This window comes from Phytophthora ramorum (genome assembly GCF_020800215.1).
Source record: "Phytophthora ramorum isolate Pr-102 chromosome Unknown Phyram_PR-102_s0003, whole genome shotgun sequence".
NCBI lineage: Eukaryota > Oomycota > Peronosporomycetes > Peronosporales > Peronosporaceae > Phytophthora > Phytophthora ramorum.
The window spans coordinates 2,602,374-2,618,453 of NW_027150649.1; the positions used below are offsets into that span (position 1 = coordinate 2,602,374).

Below are 16,080 nucleotides of genomic sequence, written 5' to 3' on the forward strand. Positions count from 1 at the left end.
TTGTATGTAGAGCTGAGGACTTTGATGGATACATGTGACCAGCTTGAAGTTTGGGATACGTCAAGTCGAAGGCAACAATGGCCTGCCCTCGATGGAGAAACTCGATGGAGAAACTCGATGGAGAAACTCGATGGAGAAAGAGGTTGTGTATTTGAATCGTGGGGAAGACCGCGCTGCGAGGTTCTGAGGACCAACGGGGTTGGTCGGCAGAAAGCTAATGCGATGTGACCAACGAGGGTAAGAGGTACTGCTCCGGGAACTTCTCGCTGAAACCCTCTTCACAGCAGGCGACTGCCTTGATTTTTTGCTTAAAAAACAACATTGTCATTAAATGACAATGTTTTCCAGTGGGAGGCGCTGATATGATGCTTGTGCAGGTTTTACTTGCTGCTGCGTTGTAATCTATGGGGTACCTGGCTGCAGATTATACAATGGCGTACCACCGGAAAACGGACCCAAGCTGACAATGGGAACCCGGCCATAACGCATAGCGACGTCGAGTTCTGTTTCTAGCTTTCTCACAAGCCACGATAGCTTGCTGCAGTTTGGGCTGATTAGTTCTGCTGGAATATTGCACAATTCCTGTAGACTGTCGTTGCTGTAAAATCTCTTATTACCAGACTCCTGAGTATTAGACCGAATGCCAATTGAGTTGAGGCAGTGTACGATCGAGCAACTTGAACCTAATTTTGCACACGAAACGACGCGAGCCCAACGCTGCAACGCGCGACTCGCCGCAGACATCGCAAGAACGCAGCAATGGACGCGTGCATCGCCCGAGGAGGAATTTCCCACGTCTTATCACAGGCTCGAGCGTCGTTGAAAGCCCCTTCGCGTCCGTACACGCCGCAGACCTCAGCTCGACCACTTTTTCAGGGAGATGACTACCGTCCAGGGTCTCGTCCGAGCTCGTCGTACACAGTGGCGGAGCTGAAGCAAATGACACAGGAGCAATCACAGCACAAGTTGACACCTTCAGTGCCGAAACCAACGAGGCTGCCACCAAGACCAAGCGGACTCAAAGCGCGGTCTCCGACGACACCCCAGCCCGATGAAATGAAGACGTTGGCGGTGACTTCATCGTCAAACAGCCTCAAGCTGGTGCATGCGCCAATCTTGTCGGATGACGAGTCCGACGGCGAGTTGTCGATTGCAGATACTGGCAGGGCAGATGTTCAGGAGACGAAGTTCGACCCGGAGGCCTCCCTTACGCTTCCTTCAAATGTGAGTGTTTGTAACTCCTGCTAGCGTTACGTATCCAACCTGACTTAGTATTTCTTAGGATGAGCTTTTACAATCCTACGGCGGAATCGACCGCTGCATCCAAGAGTTACTTGGTCAAGCAGATTCGTCGGACTTCATTGGTCGTGTAGGCCATCTGCGCGAGCTGGTAGACAACTTCGCTGGTCTGAGCTCGTTCCTGCAAGCTGGCAGCAAACAGCGATCGATGAGAGACCCAGAAGTTGTGGCAGCCGACAAGCTCCGACTCAAACTCTTTGATACTCTTTCTAGCGTGGTGCTTGAAAAGTGGGCTACGAACGCAGCTTCCGTACTGGAACTGGTACCCGCGCTTTTCGATTTGTACGGAGCTACTGGCAATGATCGTGGAAACATGAACGCCCAGATCATCAAACTCGGAAAGACCCTGTTTGTTCTCAGCAAGGCTAGTGACAACGATAGCTGCTTCTGCAACGTGCGCTACGTCGAGGCCATCCTCCACGCAATTGCTGCGACTAGTAACCAAGCCTCTGGTCACCACGATGAAAAGCACGCGAAGGACAATGACACTACAATATTGCTCTCTGCAGAGCAGCAGAGCATCCCTATGAAGGTGCTGATTTACACGGCGGGAACTCTGAAAAACATTTCGAATGCAGACGACAAGATGGCCCGCCTGCTGGCTTCAAACCGTACAATTGCAATTCTCAGCGAGACAATGCTGTGGCGTGCTGAAAGTGCAGCGAGAAGCAAGGAAATCGCGCAATTCCTGATCCAAACCACTGGCATTTTGCGCAACTTATCGATCTCGAAAGGCAACCACAAGCAGTTTCTTGAAGCCCACATCCCTCTGCGGTTATGCGGCATAATCCCTGCGTTTATCGCCCACCAAGAGCTTATGGTGAATATCTCGCGCATCCTGAGCAAACTCACGCTGCACGAACTACCGCGGGCCCAGATCAACCAGGGCTCCACCTGCATGAAAAGTCTGATGACTCTCATTGATCACCGCCAAAATTCGTGGCTTTCACTTGTGGATCAACAGCGGTCCGACATGCGCTTCCAAGACTTACTCTTCATCCGAGTCTTTTTCGTATTGGGGAATTTATGTGCCGGCAATGACCTGAATCGGCGCTTGGTAGCTACGAACTTCTCAGGTATCACATTGTTGCTGGACGTCCTACAGTTTTATGGTGCTCGCTATACAGACGCTCGAAACAACACGGAGATCAGCGATAATGACGAACGGCGTCGTGTTTCTGACGCCGAACAGTCAATGGAGGTCTTGATCAAGCTCGTTCGAGTGATCGCCAACCTAGCCATCAACGCTGATGTGGGTGCTCAGCTCAATGAGAACGAAGGCGTGGCGCCGCTGCTGGAAATTCTGGAAGTCGCTCAGCAGGCGGGAGACGAAGAGCTCATGCTGAACACCGTGAGCTGCATCACAAACGTCTCGTACTATAGCACTGCGCCGAAAGGTGAGGGCAAAGCTTCATTCCAAAGTAGCGACTACTGCTTCATCGAAAGCAACCGCGTTGCCATCACCCAGCTTCTCGCGCGGATCCTCCTTGACAGAAACGAAGAAGCTGTAGTTGAAGCGGCTAGAGCTTTCGGAAACCTGTCGCGATTCAAAGACGTGCTAGTATACATGAGGGAGCTGAAAGTACTGGACTGTCTTGTCGTCCTGCTAGACCACAGCAATCGCGAGGTCGTGTACACAGTTTGTGGCGTCTTGATGAACGCTGCCCTTGATCAAAGCACACGTCAAGCATTGCTATCAGCTCGCCCTGCTGTTGACGACGATGCAGTCGATGCCCGCACGCTGCTGGTCGGGATAGTCGAGTGTGCCGCTGGAGATGACTTGGAGATGACACTAGTCGCCAGTAAAGCACTATACAACCTGCTGCTGTCCACGGACATTTTGTCGCCATGTAGTGACAGCGCGGCCGATTTTACAGCTGATGCGAGGAACCTACGCCGAACTATCGAACAAGTACTGGGTACGATCAGCGCCGAGGGAGGAATCAGCAAAGAGTCAGGCGAACCAAACGAAGACGACGAAGACGACGAAGACGAAGAGATATCCGATTCATGGAGCAATCGGCAAGAGCTTCGGCTAGTGCTTCCACAGCTGCTTCGAAGTGTCAATTCGCTCATTAACCCGATGTAGTACATGTACGCCTAATGAATTGGTATTGAACACCTGAAAGAGGCTTCTATCTCCGTTTTTCCGTTTTACACACGCTGAGAAACAAAAACAAATATGTCGGCAGGTACTAAATTATCCAAACTTGGCTATCTATTGTTGGGCAACAGAGATGACAGCTGCGAAAGCCAACGTGATAAGCATTCATACATACTGTGGACAAATTTGCTCGATGAAGGTTCAGCCAGCTGCACATCATGGCCCAGGGCAGGAGATTAACACGAATATGTTTGCTGCAGCATACCACAAGGCGGCGAATCTCTGGCATCGTAGTCATATTGGACACCGAAGTGAGTACTCGGTCGAGCGGCTACTTGCTTTCAGAGATTACTGTCAGCGAACTTCAATGACACGTGTCGTCGCTGTTTGCATCCTGACGCCGATTCCTGCCATCGTGGTGGCGCTTTTGATCGATTGCACCCCACTAAAGCCTCCGTCCGATGGTTGGCAGGCGAACTATGCATTCTGGATTCGATGGTTCCTTGCCCTCGTTGCTGTGTCAGTAGGTGTCACTGCACAAGTCCGAGAAGTGATTTTGCCTGGAATCATTACGAATGCTGGAGCTATAGCCATCGCTGTGGGGACTTCTGTCACCGACCTATCGATAGCGATCACTATTGCAGCGCTGTGGCGCTTTCCAATACCGTTTGGGTATATAGTTCTTGTCGGCCCATATTTGGTCATCGTCTCTAGCTTCACGCTGCTGGTTATTGGGCCACGTCTGCTTGCTGAGTCGCCAAGTCTTCGTCAGCAGCTTAAGTCGCAAGTTACGATTATATTTGCTCAGGGACTTGTGGCAATGGTGTACCCGTTCTTGACCGCAGCCTTTTACCAACTTTCAGGCCTCCAGCAAACTGCCTTCGTGATTGTGATGCCCATTTTTAAGCATTTCACGAAACATGTTATCGCAAACGCCGCTGAAGGTCTTCATGAATACGTCGGACCGATTGTGGTTTTCTCCGTGGATGTCTTCAACGTCTTCTATGTTTCAATCTGTATGCAGATATCCAAATCAACACTCACGACGCTGCTAATCATTGCCTCGGACAGCTTCCACGTAATTGTTGCTCTTCGCGACATTTTCCATCAAGCCAGCCTCGTAAAAGCAAATGAAGGACAAGGATCATCAACCGCAGTGAACTACATCGAAGAATTACCAGGATTGGTTCGCAGACTATTTGAAGACCCAGAAATATCGTCACGTGGCTGCAATGTTCGAGTACACGCTCCGTTCCCTCTGCCACTCTCAGACGAAAGCATTCTGTTCATAAACGGAATCTCAAAAAGCGGACACAACACTCGAGCTTATTCCTCGTCGCGCATACAGACACTAGGCCCGACAATCCACCAGCTGACCGAAGCCAAACCGAACCAGGTGAGCTATCAAGGACCTCCGACTAATCCAATCTCAACACTTCACCCTGGGGCTTCCCGTAATGAAGCAAGGGTACCAAGGAAGGGGCCTACTCCGAGAAGACCTCTAACGCTGATGAGCACAGACACAACTCTTTCAGCTGATAGGCATCGGTCTACTTTGTCTCATGCTCCCACAGAGGAAGCCGTTTGGGAAGCACTCCAGGCTCTTTTTCATTCGGAATATCTGCTCATAGCCGAGTATATTGAGTGCATATTGCCAATTCTGTACGCGATATATCTGCCGGCTTTGTTTTATCTCCCAGTGGCTCCATACTATCCGCAAACAGCGTCATCGAATCCCGAGAAGCTGCGTCAAGACGTGACCAACATCCTAATGTTTGCAGCGGTCGAGTTCGCAGGCTTCGTTGGTCTCTTGTTACTTCTCCGACAGAAATTTGGAATCTCTCCGCTGTATCAGCTTGCATTCGTACTGGAGACTCAAATGCGCACCGTCCAAGGTCATTTATTCGTTTGGACTGTTTACATTTTGCATATGCCGCTGATGCATTACGGTAAGCGCCAGCACTCTTGTGCCGACCTTTATTGTAAGCACACTGATTATTTTTTTTTATGGCGCAGGTGTAGACTACGACATTAACTTTGGGTAGGAAAGTACCAGATCTACATAAACTGTCGCTATCACCGCTTTGCGGACTGTAATTCTTCCCGCCGGAGGCTTTATTCCTCCTAAACATCAAGCATCAGGGTCGATTCCGAAGGTCTCATCACGTCTTTGGGGCAATACGTGTCGAGTTGAATATTATATGGAGTCTCCACAGTCCGAACGTCGACACCGCAGCCATAAGAAAGCGGATGATCTGGATTCCCCATCGTAGAACTCATACGGTACTGAGCGCGTCGGACATATTACTAGCTACCACTCCACCTTTCAGTAGGGCCCGTGAAATCGTTGTAACAAACAGGAGTGATACCAAAAGTTTGAGAAAGGTATCCCCCGGCTACCTCATGGAGGTCGTAGACATTGTAGTTGTCGAAGCTCCAGCCCTTGAGCCCCAAGCTCCATCAAGTTAATGAAATCCAACTTACTTAAGCGCCAGAAGTCGAAACTCAAGTAACCTGTTCATAGTTTTGTTTCTCAAGAATTCTGCGCTTCGTCGCTGCTGCGAGAATGGCTCGTTAGCCAGTTAAGCTTTGAAATGCAACAAATATCACGCTGTGTTGAGGTAATTGCAATCAATCCAAGGCACTCGCTAACTTCGACGCCCTCCCCGGTGCTCCCACGTTTACTAGACCGACATCTCCGTCTTCTCGTCGCCCGAGCTGCCCAGCAAAGGGGTCGCCTCGTCCCCTACAGTTTTCGGTGTCTCGTTGTGTTTCGAGGTCCAGATCGTGGCAACCAGTGCAGCCAGCGTCAGCGCCACGAACAAACCAATGACGTTACCAATCACGCAGTCCGGGGCCATGTAACCCTTGACGGTCTTGCCGTTCAGCTCGCCATTCACGTTACAACTGCCGTTGAACGCGAGCTTCTCCAGAATGCCCGTCTCTACCGTCGCGACCACGAGGCCAAGGATCGACATTCCAATGGCGACGTGGTAGGGGGCGATCGACGCTCGAGCATCCTTCTCCGCTCCAGGGTAGAAGAATACAACAAAACTCCCCAGCCACTACACACCACCACAACAGAACCAGGAGTCAGCATCCAGTCACGACGAGTATAACACAACAACACGTACGTGCGCTCCGAACAGGATCAAGACACTCAGTCCCAACCAACTATGGAGACTGTAGAGGTTCGTGATCCCGTGCTCATTGTGGAAGCGAAACACCGCAACGGTACCAGCCACCGCACTCAGGAAGCCCAACGCATGGAGTGATAAATGAATTCGCTGCACCAAAGCCACAAGACACCATAAGATCATCAACAACGGTTCCTCCTCTACTTTTTCCGCTCCTCCCGCACCTTGTTCACTGCGTGGCTAAATGGCAACGAAATGTAGACGAGTGCCGCTTGAATGGAGCAGAACACAAAGCCGAAGCTCATGAGCAGCGGGTGCCAGTTGAACACCCGCGCGTCCCCGTGGGTCCACGAAAACCCGCCCGTCTCCGTCTCCGTCACCACTCCGTCCTTGACTGGATACGCCGTGAGTCCGCTGCCCATCCAGTAGCCCACGAGCACAACCACCAGTGCCGGCAGAGTCTGTACAGTACAGTTGCGACCCAGAGTGAGATGTCTCCTTAGTGTTTTGTCGCAAAATCTCGGCGGTGAACAGCGCAAAAACTGTGCGTTCCACTCGCAACGCTCTCCTGCATTAGGTGAGTATCAATTGTGGCGCTTACGTGGGCGAGAACGCGCGTGAAGAGCACCATGTTAAGCCAGTGGCGATCGTTCTGGTGGTCTCTCGGCGAAATGTCGAATGAGAGGCGCGTCAATCCGATCTTTCCTGTGATTGGCCTATTTTCTGGCAGATGGGGGCATTCCATATTCGCAGCAGTACAGTCACCCTCTATAAGTGACGCCCGATCTGTCTGGTTGTTTCATTTAGAGAATGTGTCAGATTTGGAAATGGCTACATTCACATTGGTGTTAAAAAGGTATCCAGTGATGCCTGCCGCCGCCGCTTCCCTACTTGGTCTCTAGCTACCATTGTCAAGGTCTGAATCATTTCCAGTTCCCGCTTTGTATCCCCTCCACACTGGAATAGAAACGAAGAAAGCTCCATACAATAGGTGAGTGCTGTCGATGCTGGCAAAGGGGGTTTGTCGTTCTCGTCGTCCACGTCACCATCCACCTCTTCAGCATCATCGTCCTCGGCATCGCCTTCTGGGAGCTCGCCAACTTCAACGTCAGAATCAATCTTCAAGTAATGGGCAACACTATCGTGGGCGCTAACCCCTCCAGCATGCGCACAATATCGTTTACCACACTTTCTTCAGCAGCCAACGCATACCCCCCTGCCTGGCGGAGCTCCCCCCAACAACGTAGCGTCTACGATCCTTGACTTCACTCAGCAGTATCGTATGCAATCGGCCGTCACATCGCCCCAACTATCGCTGCTGAACTGGATTGCCTCGAGATGGTTCAGTTTCCGCTTTATGTCGCCTTCCATTGCGTCAAGGCATCAGCGGACAAATCGACGACGGTAGCGTGCCTTAAACGATCGGATAATGCCTACAAATATAATATCAATCAGTAAGTTCACTAAGCATTAGCCAAATATGTCAGAAAGCTTACCTGAATAGGCGTCCATATAGGGAGTTCCCCGACCCTTCGGGGCTGTCAGTTAGAGAATAAGGAGGGTTTTAGTCAGTTAGAGAACTTCTTTAGTGAAAGTCATATGAACTCTTTTGCACACAGAGACGACAATCAGATAAAGAACGCGTCAGGTAGAGAGGCTCAGTTAGGGAGGTGTGACTGTACCGTATTCCACAGTTTCTCCGCAACCGCGTAAAATGCTCAATTCAAGTACCTGAGTGGTAAATCGTAGAAACATGGGGTTAGTAGTATTAGACATACTTGCGAATTCTACAGCACACTAACGAGCAGTAAGCGTGTTTTCAATTGTGTTCGAATGTTCGACCATGCTAAGCAATTGCTGCCATGTGGGGCTAGTCAGATACTTATCGAGAGCGCGCTTTGAGAGAAACAGCGCTCCATCAACGTGTTAGCTACATTTGCTACTCTATAATCTATTAATAACAAACGTTTCCAACCCATGCTAGTAGCGATACATTAGTGCTCGTGCGGACACTACGTGGATTTAAGTCGAGGACAGAAAGTAAACACTAGAGAAGCAAGAAAATACCCCCGAAACAAACAACACTTCACTCATAGAAGTGGCAAAATTCAATTGAGAAATCAAATTGAGATCGCTAGCTCGAGTTAGATCAACCTACCTATAGTTCAAGCGCGTGCAGGTACTTCGAGTACGCAGAAATCAGCACCCCCTGTTGGTCATCCGTCAGGTGCGCGGCATTGAAAATCATGGCGTTAAAATCATCCGCCGCCATTCCCTTTCGGAAGTCAGGTAAAACTTTTTTGAGCAAGACCTCGGCTTTATCAAAGAGAGTGATAAATCTGGAGGAGTCTTGAATTCCACGCATTGCTTCCATTACGCCGTTCACGTTCGTGACCCCAGGATAGTGGATCGCAAACCAACCCAATGCCTTCATTTCAGCAAACCCCCTCTCTTCGTCTTCGACGTCCTCCGTGCCGTCAACGTCGGCGTCTTCGACAACCTTGTGCTTCCTTAGGAATCGGCGGTCGTTCCCGATGGTCTCATGCGCGGTGGCTGGGTCCACGGCATTTGCCGTTCTTGGCTGGACAAGTGTGGTCCCGCTAGCTGCCGACGTAGCATCGAGCGTCGCGACGAGAGCGGCTGTCGCCACGAGCAGAATGTAGCTCAGACGCATGGATCTCTTGGGTTGATGTTGTGGAGAGGAGAAGTTGGACGCTTGTGCCTTGGGATGCAAATGGCGAAGTGAGAGTGAAAAGCAATCGCGCAGTTCCACATGCACAGTACTGTACCACTTCTTTTGGTGGCTATCGTCATCAGTCCCCGCTGATACCGGTAGCCACCAAAAGTAGCACCCCTAATAGGATGTACCTATTATAATAATACACGTATGAATCGGAGCCGTGATCCTGCTAAGCTACGTACTTCGAAGTATCCTGCAAAGCCGGGTCGTTTCTTCCATCTGGGATTTCTATGGTGATGTGAATTTGGATTTAGAATAAACATGCCAACTTATAAAAGTAATCGTATCGTGGGCTTTGCTTCCAGGCGAGTGCAAGGTTCGGTCGGTACATGCATTAATACCTGTAGTAGTACAGGCCGACCGAACCTTGCACTTGGGCTGTAGTACCGGTAGTACAGGTTGGACAGGCCCCGGTGGCCCTGCTTACATGTATCATCCAAGCGTTAGTTGTAAGAGCTTGCAGTCACTACAGCCAGCAGTATCCAGCCAAACCGTTACTTGAATTATTACATTTTTTTCCAAAGCGTTAGTGCACATGTATTTGATTTGCCACGTTTGATACGGTTTACCGTAATCACAACGTAAACTTTACCGTCACATATTTTTTACCACTTTTTGAACATACTATACAGACAATCCTCTCGGTCGTGATATCCTGAGTAGTGATACCCTCCACGGAGAGATATGGGGAGGGCTCCCGATGACCGTCACCATACAAGCACGAGTCAAATATACCTCTACCCTCTAGTTACTGGTTTGTGATACAAAACACGTCATTATCACTATTCAAAGGTGCTTAACTATTGCTAAGGTCCATTTGGTGCAGGACGTCCGAAGAAGTCGAGCATCGACTTTTGCTGCTTGTGGCCTTGTCTACACGCAAGCTCCTCTCTAAATACTCGCTGCATCGTTCGAAGCCCGATAACGTCCCTTGAACGGACCCCCATCGCACCGGCGGTAACGAAAAGTTGTGCTATCCATTGAAGACGCTCCTTCAGCTCCTCTGTGGACAGGTTTTCGGGCGTTGGATAGGTTGAAGAAGTGCTTTCTTCTTCTTCGTCCTCGATACCGCCATCACCGACATCTTGACCGCACCCATTCTCGCGCTCTGAAGACTCGACCCGGCAGAAATCTTCGTCCGTTGGTTCATCCGCGAGGATGTTCTCGTCCGGTGGGTTCAGCAGCTCTTCAACCGACATCGGATTCGAGGGGTGGAGACGCGTCAGCATCTCTGCCAGCTCGTTCACGATGTCATCCTCCACGCCCGGCTCGGCGTACTCGCACGTGTAGTAGTCAAGCAAGCCAGTCTTCTTCCAGCAGTTACTGAAGACGCTGGGAAGCAGGGCGTTCCAGCTCTCGATGCTCCACAGTACTGCCTGCTGTACGTCGACGCTGTAGAGCTGTTAAGTTCAAATGTACCAATTTTACGGCACATTTCTGCCTTGTAATAACTCCAGCGAGTGATAATGTGGTGGTTCCCGACGCTATCACAAAGGAGAGGATTGTCTGTACATGTATGTCGTTGTGACGGAGAAGCGCAGTTGAAGCACGGTTAATGAGATACACATCACGAATATCTGCCTCATATAACTAGGCATTGTGTTACAAGAACGTACCAAAAACCTAATTGGTGATTTCGAAGGTGCCTAGTTAAAAAGAAGGATCGGCCGATACTGGAGCTACTCAAGACCGCAGAAGATGGTCGGTGAATGCGTGATCACCTCACACAACGTGTACGCGCAGTTGCTATCGTATAACCGCTTCTTCGGCATATTCCACGTCGCGGCGAGGTGCGAACACAGCTCTGCTTTACGAATATCTTTGTGCTCCGATTCAACAAACGCCAGTAATGATGTTTTGTGATGCTGAAGAGCTGGGAAACATGGCTTCGTCTACTTGCACACTATCGGAAGCGCGGTTGTGGACATACCGTGCATCTGTGCGTGGTGGCTCTGGAAATTGTCGGCGAGGCGATGCTGGCAGGCGAGGAGGGCAAGGAATGAACGGTAGGCGAGTCGGCGTGGGTGCTCCTACCTAGCTTCAGGACGAGCTCTGCAAAGAGTGCATCAACGGTACGGATGTCTACTGCCGCCAGTGCGTGGACACAAACAACTCCAAGTATCGCAATACGGACGGCGCCATCACGTGGTCGCACCGCTGTTGCGCGCCGGCACCAGCGTGCACGCCGTTCAAGCAGTTGGACATCAAGCTCAGCGATCGCGTCGGCATCGGGGGTATCAACGGCTTGGACCTCCGGGACATCCAGCTTGTCAAGGTCATGGGCCGTTGTGGGATTTTGCAATCGGCAAAACAAGGAGATTGCTCAGAGTATACAGGTCGAAGTAAACAGCGAGATTGTGGCGGCGGTACCTATCATGCCCAAACCGTCATTCATATCAATGAGTCAAGCTTCCGAGGGCTTATTTTGGTGCACGATAGCAAGCTGAAGGAGTGTTGCTTGTAGCAAGATTTGGAGGCAGTATGTGCAGATCAAACAGAAATTCGAGAGCGACAACTCGTTCAAAACGGCCGTAGAGAGATCCGAAAGGTCCGAAGTAGTTGATGCTTGTAGAGCCCTAGATACTGGCAAGGAGTTCAGCACCTTGACATCGTTCGCGCTCGGCTTGGCATCGATTCCTTTCAGCACACACACACTGTTGAAGGCGATTGCAGTACCTTCAAAGGGGTGAAAAGCTCACACCGTGGCTCACGGAGCAACTATACACTGGAGGGGCAGCTTTAAGTGAGACAGTTCTTTTGCGTAGTTCCTCTCGCCGACGAAATCGCCAGCGCAGTCGTTTCGCACACGTGAAGTTGAGGTGTCAGTTAGGCCCAATTATATCGTATTTAATCAATTGCATACTAAAACCAACGTTAATCTGCCTAGATTGCCTTTCAGCCGGACTTCCATAGTGTGTTGTTTGAGGTGCCGATTTAACGAATAGCATCTAGGCATTTTAGGCAGAGTGCCTCGTTGTAAGAGGCCTGTCCATGGCAACTATTAACACTAAATGGCTGAGAAAACCGTACCGATTTTTGGCATTTTCTTTAGGCATCGATTTGCAAAATAAAGCCCTGCGGCTATACAGCCGTATACATGCATTTCGGATGTTCATATACGATGAAGTGTACAGTATTGTGATCGGCGCCTGCTTAGTCCATCCGAAATGTCGTTTTAATTGGACCTTAAGGGCAAGGGGTGAGATAATCCAACGTCTAATTCGGGGGTTGTCACGCATTAATAAGGATATTTGAGCAGTGTGTCAAAACTCCCAATCCTTACTTCGGCTCTCTGCGTTTATACATGTTGTGCAGTCGCTCCGAATGCCCAGCCAAGCATGGGCATTCTAAGGGAGTTACTTATAAATCGGCTGGAGAGGACGCTGATAAAACAGACTTCAAATCTAAGAATTAACATCTAACATTAAGTTTATATATAGCAAGTCGGGAGTTGCGTTTCTTAAATAATAGCGCTGTAAATCGGTTGAATTGCAAAATATATAGGACATACTGCATGGCTTTTACAATATATAAAGGGCTTCATGAGAATATTGTTCAGATATTAGGACGATTAAAGCCGCTGTTTGAATAAAGCTCCAGCTACCGGTAAGCCCTTTTAGCCGCGCAACTGAATTGACCAATAAAGCGTTAAAGCCCGAATAAAGCGGCAGCTTTACCCCACTGCCTACCGCTCGTCGCACGGGGATCGCTTCGCTATTATTAATACCGTAATACGCTTGCTATTGTACTTACCCAACCGCGCTGCGCTCGTATATATGCGCACGTTCATACTCAAGTACAAGCAGGTGAGGTACAGTAGTCCCTCTCATGGAATTGACCAACCGCTTCCCTGTCACAACAACCACACTACGTCAAATTGGTTGAGATCATGCGATACCGTAAACCGTATCGTTAGGGAAAAATACTAACGCTTTGAAAAAATGTACTTCAAGTATAACTTTGCTGGCTGTAGTGACTGCAAGCTCTTACAACTAACGCTTGGATGATACATGTAAGCAGGGCCACCGGGGCCTGTCCAACCTGTACTACCGGTACTACAGCCCATATGCAAGGTTCGGTCGGCCTGTAAAACTACAGGTATTAATGCATGTACCGACCGAACCTTGCACTCGCCTGGAAGCAAAGCCCACGATACGATTACTTTTATAAGTTGGCATGTTTATTCTAAATCCAAATTCACATCACCATAGAAATCCCAGATGGAAGAAACGACCCGGCTTTGCAGGATACTTCGAAGTACGTAGCTTAGCAGGATCACGGCTCCGATTCATACGTGTATTATTATAATAGGTACATCCTATTAGGGGTGCTACTTTTGGTGGCTACCGGTATCAGCGGGGACTGATGACGATAGCCACCAAAAGAAGTGGTACAGTACTGTGCATGTGGAACTGCGCGATTGCTTTTCACTCTCACTTCGCCATTTGCATCCCAAGGCACAAGCGTCCAACTTCTCCTCTCCACAACATCAACCCAAGAGATCCATGCGTCTGAGCTACATTCTGCTCGTGGCGACAGCCGCTCTCGTCGCGACGCTCGATGCTACGTCGGCAGCTAGCGGGACCACACTTGTCCAGCCAAGAACGGCAAATGCCGTGGACCCAGCCACCGCGCATGAGACCATCGGGAACGACCGCCGATTCCTAAGGAAGCACAAGGTTGTCGAAGACGCCGACGTTGACGGCACGGAGGACGTCGAAGACGAAGAGAGGGGGTTTGCTGAAATGAAGGCATTGGGTTGGTTTGCGATCCACTATCCTGGGGTCACGAACGTGAACGGCGTAATGGAAGCAATGCGTGGAATTCAAGACTCCTCCAGATTTATCACTCTCTTTGATAAAGCCGAGGTCTTGCTCAAAAAAGTTTTACCTGACTTCCGAAAGGGAATGGCGGCGGATGATTTTAACGCCATGATTTTCAATGCCGCGCACCTGACGGATGACCAACAGGGGGTGCTGATTTCTGCGTACTCGAAGTACCTGCACGCGCTTGAACTATAGGTAGGTTGATCTAACTCGAGCTAGCGATCTCAATTTGATTTCTCAATTGAATTTTGCCACTTCTATGAGTGAAGTGTTGTTTGTTTCGGGGGTATTTTCTTGCTTCTCTAGTGTTTACTTTCTGTCCTCGACTTAAATCCACGTAGTGTCCGCACGAGCACTAATGTATCGCTACTAGCATGGGTTGGAAACGTTTGTTATTAATAGATTATAGAGTAGCAAATGTAGCTAACACGTTGATGGAGCGCTGTTTCTCTCAAAGCGCGCTCTCGATAAGTATCTGACTAGCCCCACATGGCAGCAATTGCTTAGCATGGTCGAACATTCGAACACATTAGCAAACACCGCTTACTGCTCGTTAGTGTGCTGTAGAATTCGCAAGCATGTCTAATACTACTACCATAAGTTCTGGTGTCGAGAGTGCGAGAAGTGATTTGATTTTGCGATTGCACCTCCGGCAGAGCGGATACCGTACATGGAATCATACGCGATTCAAAACGCTCGAATTTGCGCGTCCAGCAATATGAAATCGACGAGCATCAAAGTCTAAGGCTTTACAAACCTTGTTTTCGCTGCGTCGGATTCTCCAGTATTTTTGTGTTTGCATGCTGACGCCTGACGCGAACTAGTTGACGAGCGTAAACGTCATGGTACGTGAAAGACAACGTATTGGCAGTATGCATACAATTAATAGTGACTGTTATGGTTCACCACCACTCAAGCGTGATTACTGACCCGGTGTCAGTGACACCCAAGACTGAGAGCAACATTGACTGTTAAGCGGCCGTCTGTTTGATTCCTATGTTTTCTATTGACGCCTTTTAGGCAGTTCTAAAAGATCTGCATGTCTTCCTCGAAGATTTTTTCACTTCGGTTTTTTTCCTTCGGTCTTGCATGTGGGTGTACCATACCCGCTACAGTGGATCTTCTCTGAGGTCTTGTTCGGTCGATCTGGGTCTTCACACCCAGTCGAGTATTCCTGGCTCTGGCACGGTAGGCATCCGTATCCGCTAAGAAAGGGTTAACCCTCTCGGGCACAGCTTTTACTGTGGTCCTTCTGCTCTCAATAAGCGGGCCGTCATGTCATGGGGATCACCTGCTTTGGTGTTTGGGTTGCGTAAGCGCGATGGTTCACCATGTCAACGCGTCGTGGTAAGTTCTTGTCTAGAGCGCTCCGAAGGTTATCACGCCTTGGCGATGTAATCTTCTTGGGCACTAAGGGGCCGCCAGGTCCGTTGCGCCTTGGTGTTGGTCTCGACTTGAGGGCTCGCAGGGGTCACCAGGCCCCACCCTGCGGCCTATGAATCACTTGGTAGCATTCGCCAGGCGGTGGCCATCACCCTCTGGCGTACGGAGAACAGCTCCTCTTGCAGCCTCGGCCCCACACGGAGGGGGGGGAGTTCGCGTCCGAGATGGAAGATCCGGTTACGCCGGCCCTTCAGAGATGTACCCAGAAGCCACTTGTGCCAAACGGGGCGAATTGCGAACTGTCTGAGAGCAACATTGGGGTGCACTGATTCCAACTTTGCGTGTTGCTCGCACATATCTGCGTAGGGAAGGGCAGACAAGGTTATACTCTGGGTTCCGACTTCCTGTTCGTGAAACCAAAAAAGGAAATACCAGCCTATTTTGAGCCTCCTATGAAGTCTTACCAGTTACTAGTACAGACAACGACGGTGAAACTCGACCCCCCGTCGACATGCATTTTCAATACAGTTGTAGAAAGGTCAGAAGACAAAAAAACTCGACCCTTCTGCGGTCTCAGCTGCAATTCAAAAC

At 49.8% G+C, this 16,080-nt stretch overlaps 4 protein-coding genes across 4 annotated transcripts; 2 read left to right on the top strand and 2 right to left on the bottom strand.

Moving 5' to 3' along the window:
* Positions 1-759: 759 nt before the first annotated feature.
* On the top strand, positions 760-3,388 carry KRP23_3967 (Armadillo repeat-containing protein 2; the record flags this gene model as incomplete). Its single annotated transcript, XM_067888882.1, has 2 exons — positions 760-1,224; positions 1,283-3,388. 2 exons carry the CDS (start codon positions 760-762, stop codon positions 3,386-3,388), a joined length of 2,571 nt encoding a protein of 856 aa, XP_067748085.1.
* A 2,699-nt stretch (positions 3,389-6,087) lies between these two features.
* Positions 6,088-7,171, bottom strand: KRP23_3968 (Transmembrane ascorbate ferrireductase 1; the record flags this gene model as incomplete). Its single annotated transcript, XM_067888883.1, has 4 exons — positions 6,088-6,468; positions 6,538-6,690; positions 6,765-7,001; positions 7,142-7,171. 4 exons carry the CDS (start codon positions 7,169-7,171, stop codon positions 6,088-6,090), a joined length of 801 nt encoding a protein of 266 aa, XP_067748086.1.
* A 1,527-nt stretch (positions 7,172-8,698) lies between these two features.
* On the bottom strand, positions 8,699-9,214 carry KRP23_3969 (RxLR effector protein; the record flags this gene model as incomplete). The annotated part of the gene is made up of 1 exon (XM_067895837.1): positions 8,699-9,214. The coding sequence occupies one exon, from the start codon at positions 9,212-9,214 to the stop codon at positions 8,699-8,701; it is 516 nt and encodes a 171-aa protein (XP_067748087.1).
* A 4,571-nt stretch (positions 9,215-13,785) lies between these two features.
* KRP23_3970 (RxLR effector protein) lies at positions 13,786-14,301 on the top strand (the record flags this gene model as incomplete). The annotated part of the gene is made up of 1 exon (XM_067895838.1): positions 13,786-14,301. The coding sequence occupies one exon, from the start codon at positions 13,786-13,788 to the stop codon at positions 14,299-14,301; it is 516 nt and encodes a 171-aa protein (XP_067748088.1).
* Positions 14,302-16,080: the final 1,779 nt, after the last annotated feature.